This window comes from Amphibalanus amphitrite, unplaced genomic scaffold, assembly GCF_019059575.1.
Source record: "Amphibalanus amphitrite isolate SeventyFive unplaced genomic scaffold, NRLGWU_Aamphi_draft 000186F_arrow, whole genome shotgun sequence".
NCBI lineage: Eukaryota > Metazoa > Arthropoda > Thecostraca > Balanomorpha > Balanidae > Amphibalanus > Amphibalanus amphitrite.
The window spans coordinates 320,889-342,106 of record NW_024881681.1 but is presented as its reverse complement, the minus strand read 5'-3'; the positions used below and the strand labels follow the sequence as shown (position 1 = coordinate 342,106).

General features: G+C 50.0%; 1 protein-coding gene across 6 annotated transcripts in view; it reads left to right on the top strand.

The window, feature by feature from the left end:
• The window catches only part of LOC122384317 (nephrin-like), a 154,770-nt gene that overhangs the window by 84,964 nt on the left and 48,588 nt on the right, over positions 1-21,218 (top strand). For 4 of the 6 annotated variants that reach the window (XM_043371613.1, XM_043371609.1, XM_043371612.1 and 1 more), the window contains one exon: positions 16,064-16,701. In XM_043371613.1, coding sequence (XP_043227548.1) covers positions 16,623-16,701 — 79 coding nt within the window. In that variant the 5' untranslated portion in view covers positions 16,064-16,622. Of the gene's footprint in view, positions 1-12,698; positions 13,086-16,063; positions 16,702-21,218 lie in introns of those variants that run through there. The other 2 variants (XM_043371614.1, XM_043371610.1) reach the window with 2 other exon arrangements.

The following is a 21,218-nucleotide window of genomic DNA, read 5'->3' as shown; positions in this document are numbered from 1 at the left end:
TCTCCAACTTAGCCCTCGCCTGGCGGGAGGGGGGATGCAGCCTCCTTAAGTTTTTTTTTTTTGTAAAAGGTGGTGTCGCGTAGCGCCGCAAAATTTGGCACAACGTCTGGGAATGAGCCTCTTGCGACATATCCTGAAAATTTCAAGTGCCAGTCATTTCAGGACCTGGACTATGACTATGAAAAGTACGACCAGTATTGGTACTCACACCTTTCCTTTGAATTAGACGGATAAACAGGCGCCATGCCTATAAATTTGCCCAAGCAAATGATATGCTAGATGAACAATGCATGCACAACTGTCTAATCACTGCCAATTGCCGCGTCGGCACACCGGCATCTCCTCACCTTCTCCCCACACGGCCTTGACTCCCCAACTCACACCATCACACTACTGCGTACGGTGACCGGTCACACGGTGGATCTGAATGCCTACGTTTTCATGCCAAAGTCTGAAACAACTAACGATTATCATCAGCGTAGAAATGTTGAAATTTAGCATTTTAAAGCTTTTAACTTAAAACTTTATAAGTGTGTTTTAACGCACTTGTCCTTATTGATTGAGAAAAGAGCGCACTTTTGATCGTATTACCTTCTACGAAGTAACGCAATCGAAGTGTGATTCCGGTCCACTGTGCGTTTTCAGGCGCGCTCGATAAAACACCCAGGCCTGGAGAAAGTTGGAAGGGTGATTTTCTGATCCTCTTTACCACAAAATGACCCTAAGCGAAAAAATGCCCGCGGGGCGCTGCCAACGCGTGCCAGCGGCCCTGCTAGTAAGGGCGAAAATCAATGCATGTGTATGCGGAGCACACCCTTAGCGCTACGCTGGCTCCTTGGAGACACCTGGAGAAACCTCTGCCGGCAGAAGGGTCAGGTCCCTCGCAGACGGCGCGGCACGGCGGGAGCTTAGCGGGTGGCCTAGCCGGAAAGAGGATAAAAATAGCCGACTGGCCCGACCCAGCGAGTGGTGACCGAAGGGTGACCAGGAGTGAATGAGGGAACATACACGCGGTACCGAGCAGCCGATAACAGCACCGGACGATTAGAAAGTCATAAGTCAATGCTGTATTTTAGGCGTAAGGAAGCATCCATGTAGACGGGCGGACTGTCTCCAGCTCTTCCAAGTATTGCTAATATCTTGCTCCAACGAGCGTTGGCACGTTGGAAGTTTTATCGACCACTGTCTTCAAGATGGGTGTGGCCTAAAGCAAACCACGTTCGCCCAGATCAGAAGCCAATGCAAACATGTTCTCTTGGCTAATCATTAGTGGGTGTATCGTATATCATGTGTTGTCACCGTCACTGTCTCTGCGGTTGTCTGTGATGTCACTTTTCGTGATCGTCTGATGTCACGGTGTGACGCTGAAGGGAGGGACGTGATAGGTGAATGAGAAACGCCTCTCTGCGGGGGAGGAGCCTGACATACGAGTCACTGCTGAGAGACGGGGACGCTAGAGCTGGCTTCCCTTTACCACCGCTTTGAAACCTTGGAATTTCTTGATCCTTTGCTACTCGCTATGAAGGCAGCGAGTGACTTCTCTGAGGTTGGAGCCGCTGGTTATATATGGTGCCTAAGAAGACTAGCTTCAGTCAGAAAACTGACTTCGCTCAGCTTCAGCACCAATCCGACATACAATTCTCTCTCAGCACAGCCAAGGTCCCACTAAGCACCAGCTAAGCACCACCTCGATACAATTCCACCACTAACAATAACACAACACCAGCCGACGACATCCAGCACCAATACAGTACCCTCGACACCATACCGACACCACACTGACACCATACCAGCACCATATCGGCACCAGTCCATCAGTCAGAAACCCGTCCAGCACGGCCCAGCCGGTGGTGACGGGGTGGTAAATGCGGCGGTGGCGGTACCGACACGCGACCCCGCACCGCTATGAGCCGGTCCCGTCCTGACAGTCACGCCATCGGGAACAGGCGCGGCTCGGGAAGGTCCGCTCGGTGGCGGCGCGGTGGGACGGCAGTGGGGAGGTCGGAGTCAGACCTGGCGTGGGGAGCTCGCGGAGTCAGCCCCGGCGTGGGGAGGCCGGGGCGCAGTCATCCCGGCGTGGGGAGGCCGCAGTCAGACCCGGCGTGGGGAGGGCGCAGTCATCCCGGCAGTGAGGAGGCCGCGGAGTCAGACCCAGAGTGGGGAGCTGTCGGAGTCAGACCCGGCAGTCGGGGGCGAGTGTTTGTGATGTCTGACATCAGCAGGGGTCAGAGTAGTGGTCAGATATAAACACGGTGACCATCGCGAGAGGCGGCGGGCGAGCGGTCGCCTCCCCAGCTAAACTCGACTCATCGTGACGAGCGAGATGCGTTCCCTTCGAACGGTGGCGCTGGAGCAGCCTGGTGATGTTGCATGGCCATTGGCCAAGGAAAGCAGGATTACAAACTTTTCTTCGTACTGTCAGTAACGATTCACCTTTGTCAATTGCCTTTGTTGTAGGCTGATGTTTGGTTTGATAGCCCGTAAGTACAACCCACCCCTGTGACGACTATCAGCAAAGTACACTACATACATAGTGGAATGCACATAATATATAATTAGGACATTTGTCAAGGTGACATTCGATACAATTGCAGTGTGGCAATGTCAATGACCACTTTGTGTGGTCAGCTGAATGCTTCCGGCTAGCAGATATCAGTTTGTCCTCTAAGAAATGGGGCCAAAGGTCAATCTTCGGCGGGACAGTGGGTACCGTTGTCTGAAGACCCTCACTCTAAACATTCTTCCGTTTTTACGGCTATGATTCCTCATTAGGTGGCTTAGGTAGAACAGCTGTCTTAGGTTTCTTCGAAATTTATTTGAGGGCTACCTAGAATTGTAACGGTATACATAAGCTACACTTATTTCCTTCGATTGTTTTTCATGATATTTCATTCATCCAGTTTCTTAATTAGACGATACAGCTATTGTTCAAAGCTCGTTAAACACTGTGGCATAAGATTCACAGAGCATTGCCCATGTGCACTTTTACTGTGCACTGATACGTGCATGCTCTCATTTATTGCCCTAAGTTGATAGCACTTCTATCCATACTGCAAATAAATGCAATCGTCTCCCTCCTGTGAAGTGATTTATCGTTTCTGAACACTATTAAGGTTACAGTTGGGCATAGGAATACCAAATCAGGCATCCCAGCAAATGGTGTGTTCCCTTCACAACGAAGGAAATCGCCTGCAATGCCCCTTGACAGATGCCCTGTTCAATAAAAACCGTTCGCGATGGGCGGCTTCCTTGCCGGAGAAGCCGGTGGAGGCAGGAGATGTTTTGCAATATCGGTCTTGGTTGGGATCAGTGCACACGAATAGCTGCATCGCGATAAACTCTGCAGGATTTCAGACAGCAAACTGCAATGCTTGTAGTCGATTCGATGCATAGATGTAGGATATGTGGATGTCTTGAAAATGCAACATTGAATATGGACGGTGGAGTAATATGCAATTACATAGTAAAACTGTTAACAGTGGTATATATTAAACTCTTCAAGAAAAAGTACCTATGTTTGGCTATTGCCGTGCTGGGCGAATGGCATAAGATATTTTGGTAAAGTAATGCTTTTATGATACATTTAAAGCAACATTGGCTATCAGCCTTTCCAATTGCATCATCTGCAATAACATCGTTACCCATCAACTATTTAGCTAGGCACAAGACTCTTCTATCAATCGATGCCAGATGTTTTTTATGTTTATCAGCTGACATATTGAAAAGATCCAGCATCGCTGCCAGACCTCCGGATCGGCGCGGCGATTTGACAGATGTTTGAACAACACCACACTTGGTTGGAGATCACAGCTAATGGAATTCATGTGTTGCATTTTAGATGCATCTGGCCTGTGACGCTGGCGTCATTTGTGAACAGGCGCCCAAAAGGACCGCATACCTACGCTTTTTTAAAAATAACATATTTTTATATTGTAGCTACCGTCTGGATGTGACATCTGAAGCCGCGCACTCGACAATTCCGACCAAATGAACGGTAATATCCGTGCAAAGAAGCTATGTCGAATGTAATATCAGTCTGTAGCTATCGAACTCAGACATCTGAAGCCAAACTGTTGTCATCAGATGAAATTGGCCACAAAATAGTCACGTTATATAAATCACGTCGAATGCGCCACAATTTCTATGCAATTTTCTTGCATGGTCTGGTATTCTAAAAATAGAGCATAAACCTGCAAACCGTAATGGAGGCAAACACAGCAGAGTCTTTGCGGAGTGCAATCTTTGTCCGGCTTCTTTTATAACGTCTAAATTTAATCGATAATAGCAGCGTCTGATCGTGGGCGGCGGCGGCGGCTGTGGAGTGGTGGCTGTGGAGGTGGCTATGGCTGAAGCAGAGGCTGTAGCGGAGGTGGAACGATGACAGCTGGGATTGCAATGTCCGTCAATAATTGTGCGACGTGCCGTCGCTAGCGGCTACCCCTCCTACCACTAAAGAATCACAGGAGACCCATCCTGCTCTCTGCCGGAGGGAGGGGGAGGAGGGTACCGCGCTGCGCGTGGCACGCGTATCTCGGTGGCTGGCCGGCCAGGGGAAATATTTTGAGCGGCCCTGAGCGGCGCCAGCCTCTCACCGATAGGCCTGACGTTGAGCCACAGCACAACACCGGCGTCTGCCGTCGGGATCGGCCGATTGGCGCGCGATAAGTGGCTCCCTGTGTGGCGCCGCATATCCGATTTCACAGCGTTGACGGGATGAGCTGGTTAACGACGCGTCTGAGACAATCCAGCCGGCTATATGGCTAGTTAGGCAAGTGTTGTTATGGCATGATATAAACCGGCTCAATAATTCAGTCTCATTGGAATGGCTGTGTCATCAAGACGCTTGGTTACCGAGGAAACTCAATGGAGCTGCACACTGGTTGTTAGCTTTCATGAACGTGATTCTCGGATGTTTCATCGAACCAATATGCATAAAATGTTTTCTCGAAAAGGCATTGCCCAGCATATGACATTTAGTTTCCCCTTTTTGAGTGAATTGTATGCAGAAATGGGCATTTCATCGCACAATTGCGTTTGCTAGTCGTAATCGGAAACTCTGCCCCGTGGTGCATGGTATCAAGGAAAAGAAAAAGAAAAGGTTTATAAAAGAAACAAACCCTTATTGCGACACTCAGCAAAATTAAGCCCTTCGAACGTTATTTACAAGTGCTCGGGGAGCGGTTGACCTATCTCTCCATCACATTAGGACCCACGGATATGTTGTGCACATAAGACGCTTCTCATTCACCCACTACTTGATAAAATGGCAAGCAACTCAATGAATTTGTCAAGATAGCAGTGTTCTGTCGCCGTCCATAGGAGTCTGACCACCCGTGTTGTGCAGGATACTCAACACACATCTGGTATTGAGATCAATGCATCCGCTGACGGTAGCCTACATGTTCTTGAAATTTATCAACAGTACAGACGGTTTGAAAAATAAAAATGCCAATAAGAATCGAAGAACTCGAAGCTGACATTGCTGAAATAGGATGTCAATAACGCTTTTAAGGCTTGTAAAGCAATAAGATACTGCCTCCTATTGTCCATTCTCAAGAGCCGGGAACGTTTCTGAGTTCGGCATTAGATGCAGCCGATTCGAGTCATAAGACATCCGAGACCATACCTCCGGGCATTCGTACGTGATGACCTTTTTGTCTGTGGATGTGATAGGCAATATGCATGAACATTGCACATTGCACAAGTTACTTGCACGTTATGTACATACATTCGCTGCAATCTTATTTATGTTGCGGTGGGTCCCGCAGCCCCTTCAGACACCTAATACCAAGCTAACGCCCCTCTGGGGTGCTCGTTTGGCGGCTGGTGGGCAGCCCTGCCCTGTGCTGCTGCCCCCTGGGTCTCGTCTGGGCCGGATACCCCGCCCGGGAGCTCTGCGGATGACCAGCCGGAGACGCCGCCTTCCCATCTGCTCTGCAGCCGCTATCATCTGGCGCGCTCGTTGTGTTGAATAGTTAAACGACGAGCGGTGAGTTTTATCTGAATCGCCGGCGATATTGTCCCCATTAGGTCGGCGGTCGACTCTCGACAAGAGTCTGGAATTTCAGACGCGCGCCTGGGGGAGCCCACACGGCTCTTGGGTGGGTTTATTGCCTAACAGGAGGGTTCGGCACATGTGTCAGACACACCCGCCGGAGCGAACCCATCGTAATGATACAGTGACACCCATCGTAATGACAGTGACACCTGCCGCAATGACACAGTGCCATCCACCGTACTGACACATAAGAGACTCCGCCGTCCACGGCGCTGTGACACGACCCTTGCGCTGCTCCGAAGACCGGACAGGAGGCGTGCGTCGGACGGACCGTTGGCTGATGAAGTTCTGCGCCTCTATCGGACTGTATATGTTTGCGGGGCTGTCCTAATGGCGCAGCTTATCGCCGAGGCAGTTCGATACAGCGCTGACGCCATCGGTCCTCCGCGAACCGGGGACAGGGTAAACAAACGCCCGGGGCCGGCACCCGAGCGGCCGCTCCGGCAGGCAGTGGAGAGCGCCGCGGAGGCCGCGACCGGGAGACGCGCTGCTAGAGATGTGAGGTTTTGTTTTGATTTAATTTTGGTTTTAAGGTGGTTAAGCTTTTGCTACTGATAAGCTAGTGTCATTTGATATAGGTAGTTGGAAATTATGTGTTCAACGAGACAGGAGTTCAAACTACGGTGTGTAACGGCTTCAGAAAGACATGGGTACACATCTATGATGCACGCTTCGGCAACGCCCTAAGCGTGATTTGCTCATTTGAAATGTAATTCAAAAGGGAACCGAAGCCACCGTTTTTATTTTTTTCGGTGTCGATAATGAACATTTGCACAAAGCTGCATATCCACAGATTATGAAACTAAGGCCTGGACTCTGCACGCTAGCTGGCAAATAAAAACAGGAGCGCCAGTGAAGGGAGCATGCTTAGATCGACCGCCTTATACGACAGCACTTGAAAATAAATATTTAAATTCGACTGGACATGCTGCATTCTTGAACAGTGACAACATAAATTACATTATGCAGGCACGAATGTTTTATGAGAGACTTGATATAATTCAATCACTGCATTCCCTCGTTGCAAATATCATAAATGCCACAGATCCCCATGATACCTGATTTACATTTTCGTCAGTTCATTCCGTGATCAGTATTCTGTCACGCACACAGTACATATAAGGAAGAAACTGACGAAGCGCAGACGTTTGTCGGGCGGACAGAGCACAGGACTGTTTGTGCTCCTTATCGGTCGGTAGGCCAGTTTTTGAGTGGTGTGCTGTTTCTGTTCTCAGTCGAGCATGCAAACATCGGGGTCGTTCTCTGTCTGCCCTGTGGTGGCATCAAAACGGGAACAGTTGAGCGAGCGCGGCATGCCTGGGCTTCCGCCGGAAGCCTGGCTCGAAGCAGCCTTTTTAGGGAAAGCAATGCCCCTAATTGCTTCAGGCATAACATTATCACGTTAAAGCGATTTTATTGTACCAAATTGTGCTCAGCATAAAATCACAAGACTGTAAAACTACGGAAAGTTCCTTTTCTCCTTTTGGCAATCCGATCTATGGCGGCTCGTTTTCTGGATCGACAGTGTTGCACTCCTGCACCGAGTCCTCAGCGGACCTTATTACAAACAGCGGGGCACCGTGCAGGGGTGCCGGGTGAGAGCCGACGATACAGTGACAAGCCCCCAGAAGAGAGGTACCTTTGGGGGACGGTATCGCCCACGGAAGGTCGCGACGAGTGACGGGCACCGGCCTAAGATGGCGCGGTCGCTTCAGCACGAGCTCCTCAGTCACCCCTGAGCAGCGACAGCTGGTTGGCAGTCGAGGCTTACTGCATGGTAGGAATTTGTGGCTGGAATGAACTAGTTAGTCCGACCAAGTTTTTTAGTCAAAAAATTATTATTTTTATTATCTTTTAATCCAGGCTTAGCTAAAAAACTGAAAAATAAATAGTTCTGAAAGTCGCATAAATAATCCAACTTTGAACATTTGCTCTTGTAGACTTTTGCATGGAAACGGTCTTTTTCTTTCCTCTCACTCTGTTCTCAATCTTCAACCATGCCACGTATATACATTCTCTCTCCATATGCCAGCCTTCATACCAGCGTGAGGGTCGGACTTTCGCCGCTAAATTTACCGGCTCTCTGGCGCATCTGTGACAGCCAGCGGCAGTATAATTGGGCGGTGCGCCACCTGCCGCCACTGCGGGCAAAATGTCACATGTCAACCGGCGCCGGCGGGCAGGGCCAATCAGCAACACACTGTAGACCCTAATCCGCTTCTGTTCTAAGCTATGTTGAATTTGGCAGGTATTTATCGAGTTGCGTTCAATTTTGAATTTAATTTGCTTCAGTTTCACCTCCCTCGTTTTCTTTCCTTCTTTTTTTTTTCGATAGTTTATGCATTTATTCACAACTGGCACTGGGTTTTGATTTTATATTCTTCGGGCTCCGGCTACCTTGTCAACTGGAATCATTTTTTTTTCTCTCTATCCCTTGTAAAACGGTACATACCCATATCTTATTTCTATCAACGATCTATGACAATAATTGATTCTCCTCAAATTTCTATATGCTATCCATATTTTTTTTTAATGTTTTACTGAGTTCAAACTCAACCTAATATGTTTAACTCTCACTCTGACTCCAACTCTGAGTTTCGCTCCCACTCCTCTGAACTGCGGTTCTATCTGTCCCGTCTCGGGCGGTTCCCCGGCTCCGCGGCTGGCGGCCGAGATACGCCGGGCCCCGGACCGACCCTCCGTCGCTCTGTGACAGCCGCCTGAGCCGGACGAAAATGGCCCGATTTACCCACGGTCGTCAGAAGCGCCGCCACATCTGTGTTGTGGCCCGCCCCGGTCCGTCGCGTCGGATGGGTTGGCGAGGGGGATGGTATTCTGCTCGGCCTCGGAGGACGCTGGGGCGATGCGTCTCGGTCCGTCGCCTGTTTGAAAGAAGCTGAACCGGAGTTGGCACATCCTTTTCCACGGCCGGCCGACGTGCTTTGGGCTCAATGGGCTGCGCACCATCCCCAGTGGAGTGCAAAACTTTGGCCTGTCTAGTGGCAGGCAACAGGTGAGCCCTTGACTCTTAAGACTATTACATCCGCTCTGAAACTCAGTGAACGCCTGTCGAATGTGACGGACAAGTCCGGACAGTCACTGTGCCATCATGCAATCACCTCTCCTGCTGAACATCCATCGCTCGGACTGAACGCCACCAAACACAGTCGACACAAGTCATCGGGACCGCATTCAGCGTCTGTGCCAGTCGGCTGGGTTGTTCAGGCCGCCGACAGGGCATATCTGTATCTGCGCGGCGTTCAACAGCCGCCGCATCGTGACACTGCGCGCCATATACAGCGCGACTGGTCCTGCGCTGCAGACACCGCCGAATCATGCATATTTCAGCGCTCTTTGTGTGGCGCAGCGCGGTCCCATTCTCCCCGCTTCAGTGGGCGTTCAAGTGACACACACTGTTCACGATCCCATGGATTTAGGTGTCGTCGATAGCTAGGGGCCGATGTTGAATTAATGACACCGTTCACCATGAACGCACTTCAAATACGCCCAGCGAGCTCTTCTGCGTGGACCCTCCTAAGTCCTAACCACCCCAGACGACAGAACCGCAGAGGGGGGAGGTGGGGGGGGGGGAGGCGGCGTTGGGATGTCTCGTGCAATAACATTCGTCCGCATAGTTGGGGTCGGTCGAGGAAGCTATGTCGCTCATAACCTCTCAGCTTCAACCCCAATTGGTCACGGGCTCGTCCTCACCCGTCTCGTGCCCGTGTGTCCACTGGGTCCGGCGCGCGCGGCACTCTTATTGCGGCCGCCAGCTGCCGCCAATTACTGTGTGGCGTGCTTTCTTTGAGTTCCCTCCTGTGGCGAGTGTGGGGACGGCGCGCGCCGGAGAGAGGAGGCGTCCTAGAAGAGTCCGCCTCCCCGCCTCCCTACCCCCGGCCACTCCACCGCTAAGCTGATTGGGCCTAATGCTGTCAGGAAAGGGAATTTCATTAAGCGAGGAGTCGTAGGGAGGCAGCAACGTCAAGCTGATCGTAATTTTAACAGATTATTATGAGGTGAGATTCTGGGCGCAAGACAATGCCGTAGGGAAAGATCAGAAACCGTTTTATTTGATATTTGTCGTCTTGAATATTAAAACAATTAATAAGGAATAGAATAAAGTTCGTTATCCCATTTTTGTTGCAATTAATGTAATTGAAACATTTATTGGAATATTTTAATTTCATTTATTTAAACCCAGAGATTACCTAAGTGTCCGTTGTGGACCAGTAAGTTTTCTTCATTAGCTGTGTTGATCCCGGCCTCTGGTAGAGCTCCGTATGCAAAAGCGCCTACCCCCTGGCTAGCTCTGCCTGCTGCCATGCGCCGGAGGCCGGCCGGTCTCTGCACTCTGCACACTCACGGCAGAGGGGGGAGGGGGGCAGGGAGAGTGTCGGGGTGTCACCGGCCGTGGGACGCCTGTCAGGGGGGCCGTGGAGGATCACAGGTGGCCGCTGATGGCCCGTCCCGGCTCTCGGCCACACCTGTATCGTCTGAGGGTGTCACGCGGACAAATTGCCGCCGCAATTCGCCGACGGCCAAACGATTGCACAACTGCTGCTTCGTATTCAGAGTGGCATATTAGCATAATTCATGCAAGATTATTGACGAATCGTATTAGCATGAGCATAAAAACAGCATCGAATAAACCACAAGTGCTCATCTCAGCCAACTATATTGCGTGCTTTTGTGTGCTGCCTCGGGCCGATCGTTGTTTTTGCCAGGCTTTCGCCGCTAGGCTTGAGTGACAGGCCCTCGAAACGCGATCGAAGTCTATAAAATGTTTCTTTGGGCCACTTGAGTGGCGCATTTGGCGGCGCTTGTCTTGCAGAGTGGGCTGGCGCCGGTGCCCATACAGCTGACGTCGAAGCGGCCCTGGCAGGCAGATTCCCCGGAAAAGTCGGCTCCGTTAGAGCCCCGCTAAACTGGCGACAATTCGTCGAGAGAGTGGCGCTGACAGCGACGGCGAGGAGACTTTTCCGAGTCTGCAGGCGACGGTTCGCCCAGAAACTTTTGCTACTGCCCGTGGTGCAATCTCCTGTCATTCCTCCATTTCACTTGCATGGCACACAGTGACGCAGGTCGTCAATAACATTGCTAAGTTCTGAACATGAGTTGCTCTATACACTGGCGAGGACACGCTAACATAATGTGTCTGTTTGGCTACCCGTCACGTTCAGGCTAAAACGAAAGGCGATGGAGGACGTATGCTGTTGAAGTGTTGCGTCTGATAACGATGGAGCTTTGACGCGTTTTACGCTACGCTACGCTAGGGATGCTACCCTAGGCAACCGCAGCAGTCCTTACGGCATTGTCGATGGGTTATTGCTTCAGGCTTTTTCAATAAGCTGAGACAGACAACAAAAGGAACAATACAACTATTACACGATGCTCTGAAAATGATGCAAAGCAAGGCGACTTCGCACACATTTTGTGCAAGAAATTTACAGGCGTAACGTTACATCATTTTTTTGCAGTTGCCGTAACACTGGATGCAAGTTGCAAGCCAAAACCTTTACCTCACGGCCTGTGCTAACTACATACAACGGGCACGCAATGGCCAGAGGAAATCGTCCCAACTCTCGACGAGTTTTCGGCCGCTCTGAGGATTGCTACCGTGTCATCACTCAGGGCTGGAATCTCACGGGCCAGTCGAATACAATTATCGCAGTGGAACTTGTTGGCGCTGTCTTCATTACGAGGCTCGCAATCGATTGTGGACTCGATCTCGAGCAGACCTGCCAGGGCGGATCAGCCCACACTAGTCTGGGAAAGTCGGCTGTCTGGTTTATTTATGGCAGCGGTCTATAGAGTAACTTGAAAATCTAGCCAGAATTGAAGTAGACAGAACATTTTGTGTGTTGTAGTTATTTATCTTGCTAATTTTAGCCCAATGTCACATATATGTACTGCACAGTTATCACTTGAAGGCGTCAAAAATTTGTTTCGGAAAGGTAGGAAAATGTGACTCGATCATTTACTTCATTCATACGTTAAAACTCCTTTCAGTTTGTAGATCAATGAAGCCAGCTGAAGCGCATACCTTATCTATTACCGAGTATCGCATGGCCTCATCAGACTTAATTTGCAATCGTCGACTGTCAAGCATTGAACATAGTCATTATTTAGCCAAATGGTGCTGAGGCTCACTGAGCTCCGAAACATTGCTCAGGGTTGCAGTTCTCGGCAAAATGTTTATTGCCTGTTCTGAAACATTGTTATGTCAGCCATGTTCCGAGTCAGTATTTTCTGAGGACGGCCCAGTTGACGTTCTAGTATTTGGTCGTGGTCGTAGCCTTTGATCAGCGAGCCGTTTATCATGTCTTATAACTACCAAAAATATGTACCTGTTTCTTCGTATGATTTCTGTGCTCATTCCAGCTATACATTAGAGTGACAAATGAATTACGAGACGAGTTAACTGAGCTGTTGGCTGACTGTTGGCCGCGGAATTTCACATAACTCCGCCAAACTCTGTCAGCGGACACTCGAGTTATGAATACTTGTGTCATCGTCACTTTCTACCTCCAACGTCGGTCCAAAGACGACGCAACACTTTTCAGACGAGCTACTGTAAATTGCTCCCGTGACATTGGCGACATTCCAGTGCAGTGCAGACCTCCGCTCTGCCGCCGCCGCCTCCTTCACCGCCGGACCCTGGCCTGGGTCTGGCGGGTCGCTGGCGCCGCCCTCACTGGGTCCGTGGTCAGGGGGTGCTGTTAGGGGGAGGAGTGAGCGCGCAGCCGGTCGGCGGTCGACGCGGCCGGCGCCCGCCAGTTTATTGGCGACTGCGGCCGCTAGCGGACGGTGGCGCCTCGCGGACTCTGAACAGAGTTCGAGTGACTCGAGTCCGAGTGGAGTCTGGGTAGTCACCCGAGTCAGTGTGGACTCGGGTTTCAGAGACTGTGTGAGAGTCAGTCGGACTCGATGTGGACATCATAGAGTCGGAGTCAGTGAAGAGTGAGTTCAGACTTGGACACAGCCGCGGACAGGCAGACTCAGACGCCGGGCGCCGCCGCCAATCAAGGTACGACGGACAAAGTGCATCCCGATAGAGAGAAGTTGTTGCGATTGCAACACTGCGCCGTCTCTGTCATTTGGGTCTAAGTGTTGCGAGGCAGGCGCTGAGTGGTCGGAATGGCCGACCTAGCAGACCACTCCGTCAGATGCCACTGAGTCTGACGGCAACGCACCTAATCCGAGACTAATTGCAGCATTAACCGTCCATTTTGCATAGGCTGATAACGTGGCCTCCATTAAACGATGGCAGTTTCCAGTGTACATATAAGCTCTGGAGTCTGCGGTAGTTTTCCCGATTTGTCTTTGATGACTGCTGATATACCTACTAAATGTAAATATTTCCACTGGATGACGGACTGATTTATTCAAATGGCTAGGGCAACCATAGCTTGCATTTTTTACTCCTTTCTACGCGCTGCTTTGCTGACAAGCTAGGAAGTGAAGATTTACAGGTGGGATGCCACGAAGTGATGCTTTGGGGGATCTCATGAAACTCCGGGCGTGTTAAATTAGAAAATACGACGCTTGTGCACTTCTGTGCATCTTCTTACTGGATTCCATTCGCCCAGAAAATAGACAATAGACATCATACAAATAATACAGTCAAATGCCAGACTTCTATGGTCCAGCATTCAGATAATTTCATTGGCGTGCATTAGAAAGAAAATTACTCCAAAATGTCATATTTGAGTAATTTGACGTGCATTGATTTCATGTCAGTTGTGAAGAGAAATGACTTCCGATCACAGCTCAAAGTTTTATAAACACTGGTCGCTAACGGCTGTGTGCCACGCCAGTATTATTCAAAACGGAAATAAAGTGATAATTACAATGCATTTTAGTGCGTTCCTGTCGTTAAAAGCAAGTGCATTTTAGGGTAAGTTATGCATTTTCTTATAAAATGTAAATCATTTTGTTACTTAATGAATAAATAAATCAACTCCAGTGTGTTTTATCGCCTAGGTGAAAATGCGAGAGCAATTACGATTGTCTCATAGATGGTTTAGATAAAAATTGAAAATCAGAATGGTACATTTCCAATACTTTTGAATTAAGAACGCATAAGTTCGAATAGAATGATTCTTGCCAAGTGACATAAATTTATCTAACGTTTGACATAGATTTATCTAACGTTATGTCTTCAACCCCGAGAAGGCACATTAGATGTATGTCTGAATTGAGTGACTGTTTTTCACGCGTTAAGTGATTGTCTGCCACGGACGTGAATTGCTCGAGTAATCTGTCAGGCTACGCGATCTCAGAAATTCCGCCGAGGTTTCAAACTGAAACAGAAAGTAAAGTCCTAATAAACTATGCGTGCCGGGGCCTTTGGCACTTTAATCTCCGGCTGATCAGAAGGCCAACGTCGAACTTAATCCAGCTGAACTGGCCGCTGCCTGGCCGATTCTCTCTGACATTGATTTGGAGAGTCGACGGAGGGCCGCCCGTCCTCTGGGCAATGCATCTCCAGAATGGTTCACTAGCTGACGTCTGTTCTGCCTCTCGAGCGGCGGCTTCTGCTGTGATTTCTGCGGTTGTCATGACGACCGGGGCGGCGTCCAGAGGCCCCCGAATAAACACTGGCCTCTCGGCTGCAGGCTGGCGCGGTGTTTATTTTACGAATCGCCACAGCAGCCGGCGGTGGTCCCGCCGAGGACATGTCTCGTGTCAGAGGGACACTGTTTGGAGCTGCTGAGACCTTGGCGGCCCCCTGACACGGCTGGCGTCGCCGCACCGGACCAGTTGTGTCTGCGTCCGCAGAGCCGTCTATCTCAATTCCCTCGGGGGCTGTGAAAGAAAAGGACGTGTCTAACTATGAGACCTTGCCAGACACCCGCGCATTAATAATATTTCCTGAGACCGCTGGCGACACTTGAGGCAGCCATGTCTCCTGCCAAGCGGGGCGAAAGCATTAGCGAATGTTTCACATGTGGCGTGCAACATGCCGCCTCCGTCACGAAATGACGCGTTACAAGATGTGCCACTTTCCCTGAGCAGCGACATGAGGTGCGGCCGAAGCAAAAACACGGATCTTGCCACCGTATATTGATTCATTACGTTTATTAGGTTCGATGAGGTGTAATTCGTAGAAGTTATTGGTGAGATAATTCCGTCAGTCTCGTCACAGCTCAGTTTCGTCACATCTATTGATCGCGCACGACGTTTCTACTTGGCTCTTAGATCGTCCTTCCATTTCTTTTTCTGTTCAGAGACGATGTAATTTTTCAGATGATGGAATTCAGAAGGTTTCCATTTCAGGCTAACTGTATCTCGGACTGCTCCACTACTTCTTGTCAGCCTAACCATCTCATCCTTCATTTTTATGCATTGATATCGTGTTTTTCAGAGCTGCCGGGACACGCCACTGTAGAACGAATGATACAACATTTGTTTGAGTGTATGCCAACATTATTACCATATCACTCGACTTGCAGTATGAGTGGTGTCATAGAGGGTTTTAAGGGTGAGAGTAATTTTGATGCTACCAGTCGCATCGCTTTACATACTGTTCGAAACGCATCATCACCTTCCGTGTCATTTTTAATGGTTGCTTAAAAGGAAAGGAAAGTTAGCGTGGCATCCTCCAGAAATAATTCAAGTCTGAAATAATACAAATAAATATGTATACAATGAAAGGTAATCGCAAACTCTTTACGAATAGTCAATAGATCGAGTTATTTTTCAGCTTCCACTTGCATTTTACGACGAACTTTTGAGCGGTCGTTTTGTAAAGCAAAATACATCAATATTTTTTTTTTTTCATAGCTAAGCAACTGCCAATATACTGGATTCCTATAGCAAAACACATGAGCTTTGTACCAACATTGCAACAAACGCCTTTTAAAAGTGCATTTAGAAAACTTCTCAATGCGCACCTTGCTAACTTAAAAATGGCATTGCAGTTGATACGTTTGCAACTTGCAGAACGTTAAAAACACACTCAGGTGTCAACCGGTACTAACTTTATGTTTCTTCTTCTTCCAGATTCCGCTGAGACGTTCTCAGAGTAACCCATCTATGTCAACAAAATGAATCACCGCAGGGCGCGACTAGCCGAATTCTCCACAAAACCATCCATCTGGTGACATATTGTGACGTCACTGTCAAGTCGCGTCGGCTGACGTGAGACAGCGCCAGCGGGCGTCACGAGTCATTTTCGGCGCGGTGTCGCCAGGCGGTAGCGCGGAGGCGTTGAAGTTGATCGGGCACCTGTGACCCGTCAGCTGACGAGCCCTCCGACGGCGCCGGGCCGAGGCGGATAAGAGGTCATAAAAGGTCACCGCTTACCCAGTGACCCCAGTGACTTCAGTGACCTCAGTCATCTGCCGCAGCAACAGTGATTGGCAAGCCTGTGCAGTGACCTAGCAGAGGTCAGGTTGAACGATCAGATACTGACGAGGCTGAATGTGTAAGAGCCGGTGAGGATCACCAGAAGAGGGACGGTTCAACACCTACTCCTTCACGAGGACGCAGTGAAGACCGCAGCGCTCCAGTATCAGTGGTGTGTCAGTGCGGTCTGTCGAGTGTCAGCTGACACGGAGAGATGGCGCTACTGGCGGTGGTGACCCTGCTGGCAGCGGCAGTGACCTCAGCACGGGCCAACGAGAGCGATCAGTACACAGGTAGGTCACCTCCACCTCCCAGCTGCCCACACCTATCCGTGCTTCTATCCTCAGGATACTGAAATCCTTCTCCTCCATGCCGCAACCCCCCTCCGGGCTGGACAGGCAACTTTATCTCATGCGGGCTGCTCCCTTGGAGCGGCACCGCTGCTCCCGAGGGAGCGCACCCCGTAGCCGGGTGCAGTGAGTGCCTTGGGGCTGGGTGGCCTGTCCTCTGGACGGGCTCAGCCCCGGCGACTCACTAGGGTGCCTGCCCAGACCAATGTCTCCCCCTAAATCCTATCATCCTTCCGGCTCTGCAATGGTCTTGTCGACCGAAAGGGCCTAACCCAACAAAACAAAACCAGCTGCCCGCCCTCTCTCAGCTGAGGTTGGCCAACGGTCCCACTGAAAGCAGAGAAAAGTGAAGTGACATGCTGACCGTTAGGGAGGCTTTGCACATTTCTGTCACCTGGGACCCACCAGAGACAAGTTTATTATCTCTACAGTCTGTGCTAGCAGCTGCCTTGAAAGTAGCGGAATGCTGGTTTTCCGATATATCAACACAAAAAGCATCTGGGACATTTCTCACCTACCAAAAAACTGCAAAACTAAGCTTGTGAGGTTTGAGAGATCACATCACTGTCACGACAACAACAGAGACGTCACATGTCATTGACTCACTGCCAATTCGGACCTCGGACACTTATCTCTCCTGCTATCGCAACTAGATGGATGTGCGAACAATGCGGCCCTAGCTGCTGTAATCGTTCGCGCCGCGGACAGTTATGACCTTGTTATCCACTAATCCGCTCCACTGAGCCGCTTTGCAGTTGACCAGCAGGAACGTGTGACGCCCACTATCGCTGAGCTATTCGGCGCCTTTCTGAAACCCGTATACGCCCAGTGAAAGGAGCACGATTGTGACTTATTGCGGAAAGTCGCGAAGAGGAAAGAATGCAGAGGAGTGGCAAAGACAAAGTGACTGAAAATCCCACATGCGACTCTGGCTACGACTTTGTAAATCAGGAAGATTTTTATTAGTTTTCTTTTGGGAAAGAGCTAGCCTCTGGTTGGCTTCTTCTGGTCATATGTCTCAGCTCGATTGCCCAGTGTCAGGTTTGGAAGGGAACGGAAAAGTTAATTAGTCAGCTAACTGGTTAGAGAGTATATTACGGTAATAAATGATCCTCTCCGCCCGTTCCATCTCCCACGTTTGCCAAATACAACAATTTGATTAAAAATTAGATTGCCTCTTGACAAAGCGGCAACACTGGGTGGCTCGCTAACTGAGCTCGAATTTGAAGTAAAAGCAAGGTCCCAAAGCATTTTATTCGGGTCGGGGGTTGACGTAAACACTCATGCAAGTAAGCTTGCTTTTTAGGAGCTCACATTTTGCTTTCCACATTGCCCCAAATCGTACCGAATAATATTAAACTTCGATGATTTGCGGACGCCAAATGCAAGACTGTCAACTTTCCGCTATAAATTTCCCAGCGTTAATGCCACCAACTCTTCTGATGGCATCACAGCAATCGTCGCGTCGTATTCTGTTCTTCGAGACCCATTTCACCGCCGAAGATGCATACTCTCCTTATCTTCGGCACTATTTCAGGCAACCGACGGGCCACTAACAAGGTCGGTATTCTCGAGACCTCGGCCGCCGCGAGCTCCGTCGGGCGTGGGCCCGGTCCCGTCTAACCGGAGCAAAACACTGCACTGGCGGCAGCAGCCGGGGGCGACGGCGGGGCTTTATTGCGGCTTTGTCAGCCGAGTAAGGCGATTTACCCGTGATCTTGTCCAGTTCAGGTGACGCCCATTTCCAAGAGTGGACAGTGAAGCGAATCGGTCACAGGGTCTCTTGTTTGACATTCGCGAGAGCTAATGAGGGCGGGGCTGGGTGAAACTAAGGACAAACACACTAAGATGAGCAATGCGTTTTGTAACTGGCGAATGCCTTTTTATTCAGTCTACACAACACAGGCGTCACATTTCTGTAAGTTCACTAACATATAGGTATTAAAAATGCATGATTCATATTCAAATGATAATCATATCAACAAATGACTCGTGTGGACAATTCCGTATTTTAAACACGACAAAGCACAATAGTGTTTGTTTGTTTTGTTTTGTTGGGTTAGGCCCTTTCGGTCGACAAGACCATTGCAGAGCCGGAAGGATGATAGGAATTAGGGGGAGACATTGGTCTGGGCAGGCACCCTAGTGAGTCGCCGGGGCTGAGCCCGTCCAGAGGACAGGCCACCCAGCCCCAAGGCACTCACTGCACCCGGCTACGGGGTGCGCTCCCTCGGGAGCAGCGGTGCCGCTCCAAGGGAGCAGCCCGCATGAGATAAAGTTGCCTGCCCTGAGTGCCCAGCCCGGAAGGGGGTTGTGGCGTGGAGGAGAAGGATTTCAGTATCCTGAGGATAGAAGCACGGACAGGTGCACAATAGTGTTATATCGAATTCTCACCATCACTGACGGCTAGCTGCTGGGGTAGCGAGTAGCGCCGGCTCCACAGGAGCCCGGTGTCGCCATCTATCGGCAGTGGGACACACTTCCCGTCCAGCCGCACTGCGGTGGACGGTGGGGACGGGCCAGCAGTTGGCGCGCAGTGTCGCATCGAAAGTATTTGTTAAATGTCGCCACTGCTTTGTTTTACATAAATCATAATAGCCATGGTTGCTCTATTATATTGCGTGTCAACCAAGCATAACTATTTCAAGTCATTCGAAAGTTTAAGGATTTTACTTCAAGTGCTTTGAAATGTGTTAGGCGTCCTAGTGCCTACATATTTGAAAAAGAAAACGATCAATGCGATCTAATAATGCAAATGAAATGAAATTGCTTTACAATGAAAAGGGAACTATTTATACTGCAAAGGTATTCTGGCCGCTTATTGTGTTCAAAAATCAAAACATAGTTGCAATGCATAACGCTATAGTTCTTATGGCGTACACGAATGACCTAAAACGCCATGCGGATATTTGCTATGTCGCGTGATCTAAGACCATATAATCTAAAGGACATCAAGTCTCAAGGCTGCTCGTGCATGATCTATGGCGCTGAAATGGGACTGTCTTTGACTTTCCTTTCTATCAGTACAAAACACGGAATGACACCAATTTTGATCGGGTATGCCTTTCATATTCCAGCTCACCTAGCAGTAAAGCACGCTTCAGAGACGGCAAGTGCGATGCCATTGTTTATTTCCCTTGGTTAGCCTATTCCTTGTGGACGATGGGCCATGTTCCTGACAATTTTTACACGGTTACCGATCGAACGCTTACGTAATGCACGTTCGCTGTTAGGGCTGGGTGTGGCTGACGGCAGTCGCTGCCTGCTATAGCCGGATGCTTCATTGCGTGCTGGTAAAGCCCCATGTAGACTGTGGGCGTCGGCTGCTGAAGACGTTCACAGTCCATGAGTACCGCTACACTACTGACATCACACGGTGCTTGAACACGGGGGGGATGGAACCGGCGACACGGGAGGTGGCACCGGCTACCTCCCATGCCGATCGAAACAAGCCATCAGGCGTGGAACATGCATCAAACGCCCCTCGAGCAGGTGTTGTTTGACAGTCGATACCTATCCGGGCCGTAAAACATCCTCACCTGCTGCAGTGGCGCCGACGCGATCACCAGCAGGTGTTCATGAGCTCTGCGCTCCCCGAGACACCGGCGACAGGGGCGGGACGGAGGTCCGGCCCGGCGCGCCACCAGAGTAGGTATCATGAGACGCTGATGTGGCGCTCCCGACGGCGCGGCGGTCCAGTCGCGGGCTAATGCAGAACTATAAATGGACCTCCCGGGAGGCCGGCGCTAGATCTGACGATACCACACGTCTCTCTGCTCTCCCTGGGCGCGCCTGCCCCGGGCGTCCGCGGCTCACCATCCGCGAAAGCATGGTGGAGAAATGTGGAGGACGTCGTGCTCGGCAGGGGTCAGGTTGGGCTCGTTTTATCCTCTAATTTAGTCATTCGGGGTCGTGGGGTGCGGCGATGCTGAGCCTTTATCGCGCCCATTTGTTAGCAGCCAATGCATGGTAAAGAACGCGATTTAGTATATGTGAGATTTCTTGTTCTAATGCATTTCAAAAGATACGATATGACTCAGGTGAGACGGCTTGCTTTATATGGCACACTCGTAGATGAGATGGCTTGTTTTACAGACAGTCGTGGCGGGATTAGCTTGATCCTGGTGTATCCCACCATCTCTTGCTACCTCACATCTTGTTTGTATGGCAAAAGTACGAGCTGTCTGCTGTCATAGCACGTCGCGCGCTTGACTTCACTACTTCCTGTAAAGGTGGAGACCAGCATCGAATCACAAGCAAGAATTGTTCTTGCTGATAGAGCAAACCGTTTTGATACAAGGCAGCCTCTCATCAATCTTCCAACCGTTTTAGAAACTCTTGTCTTCTCACCGGATGCCATGCTGTCAGAGATTGTCATATAAATTACTAGCACCCTGCAGGGACAGTTTATGCCACCTAGTCTCGGCACCACTTCCTGCCTCGCGCCGTCTACATCCATG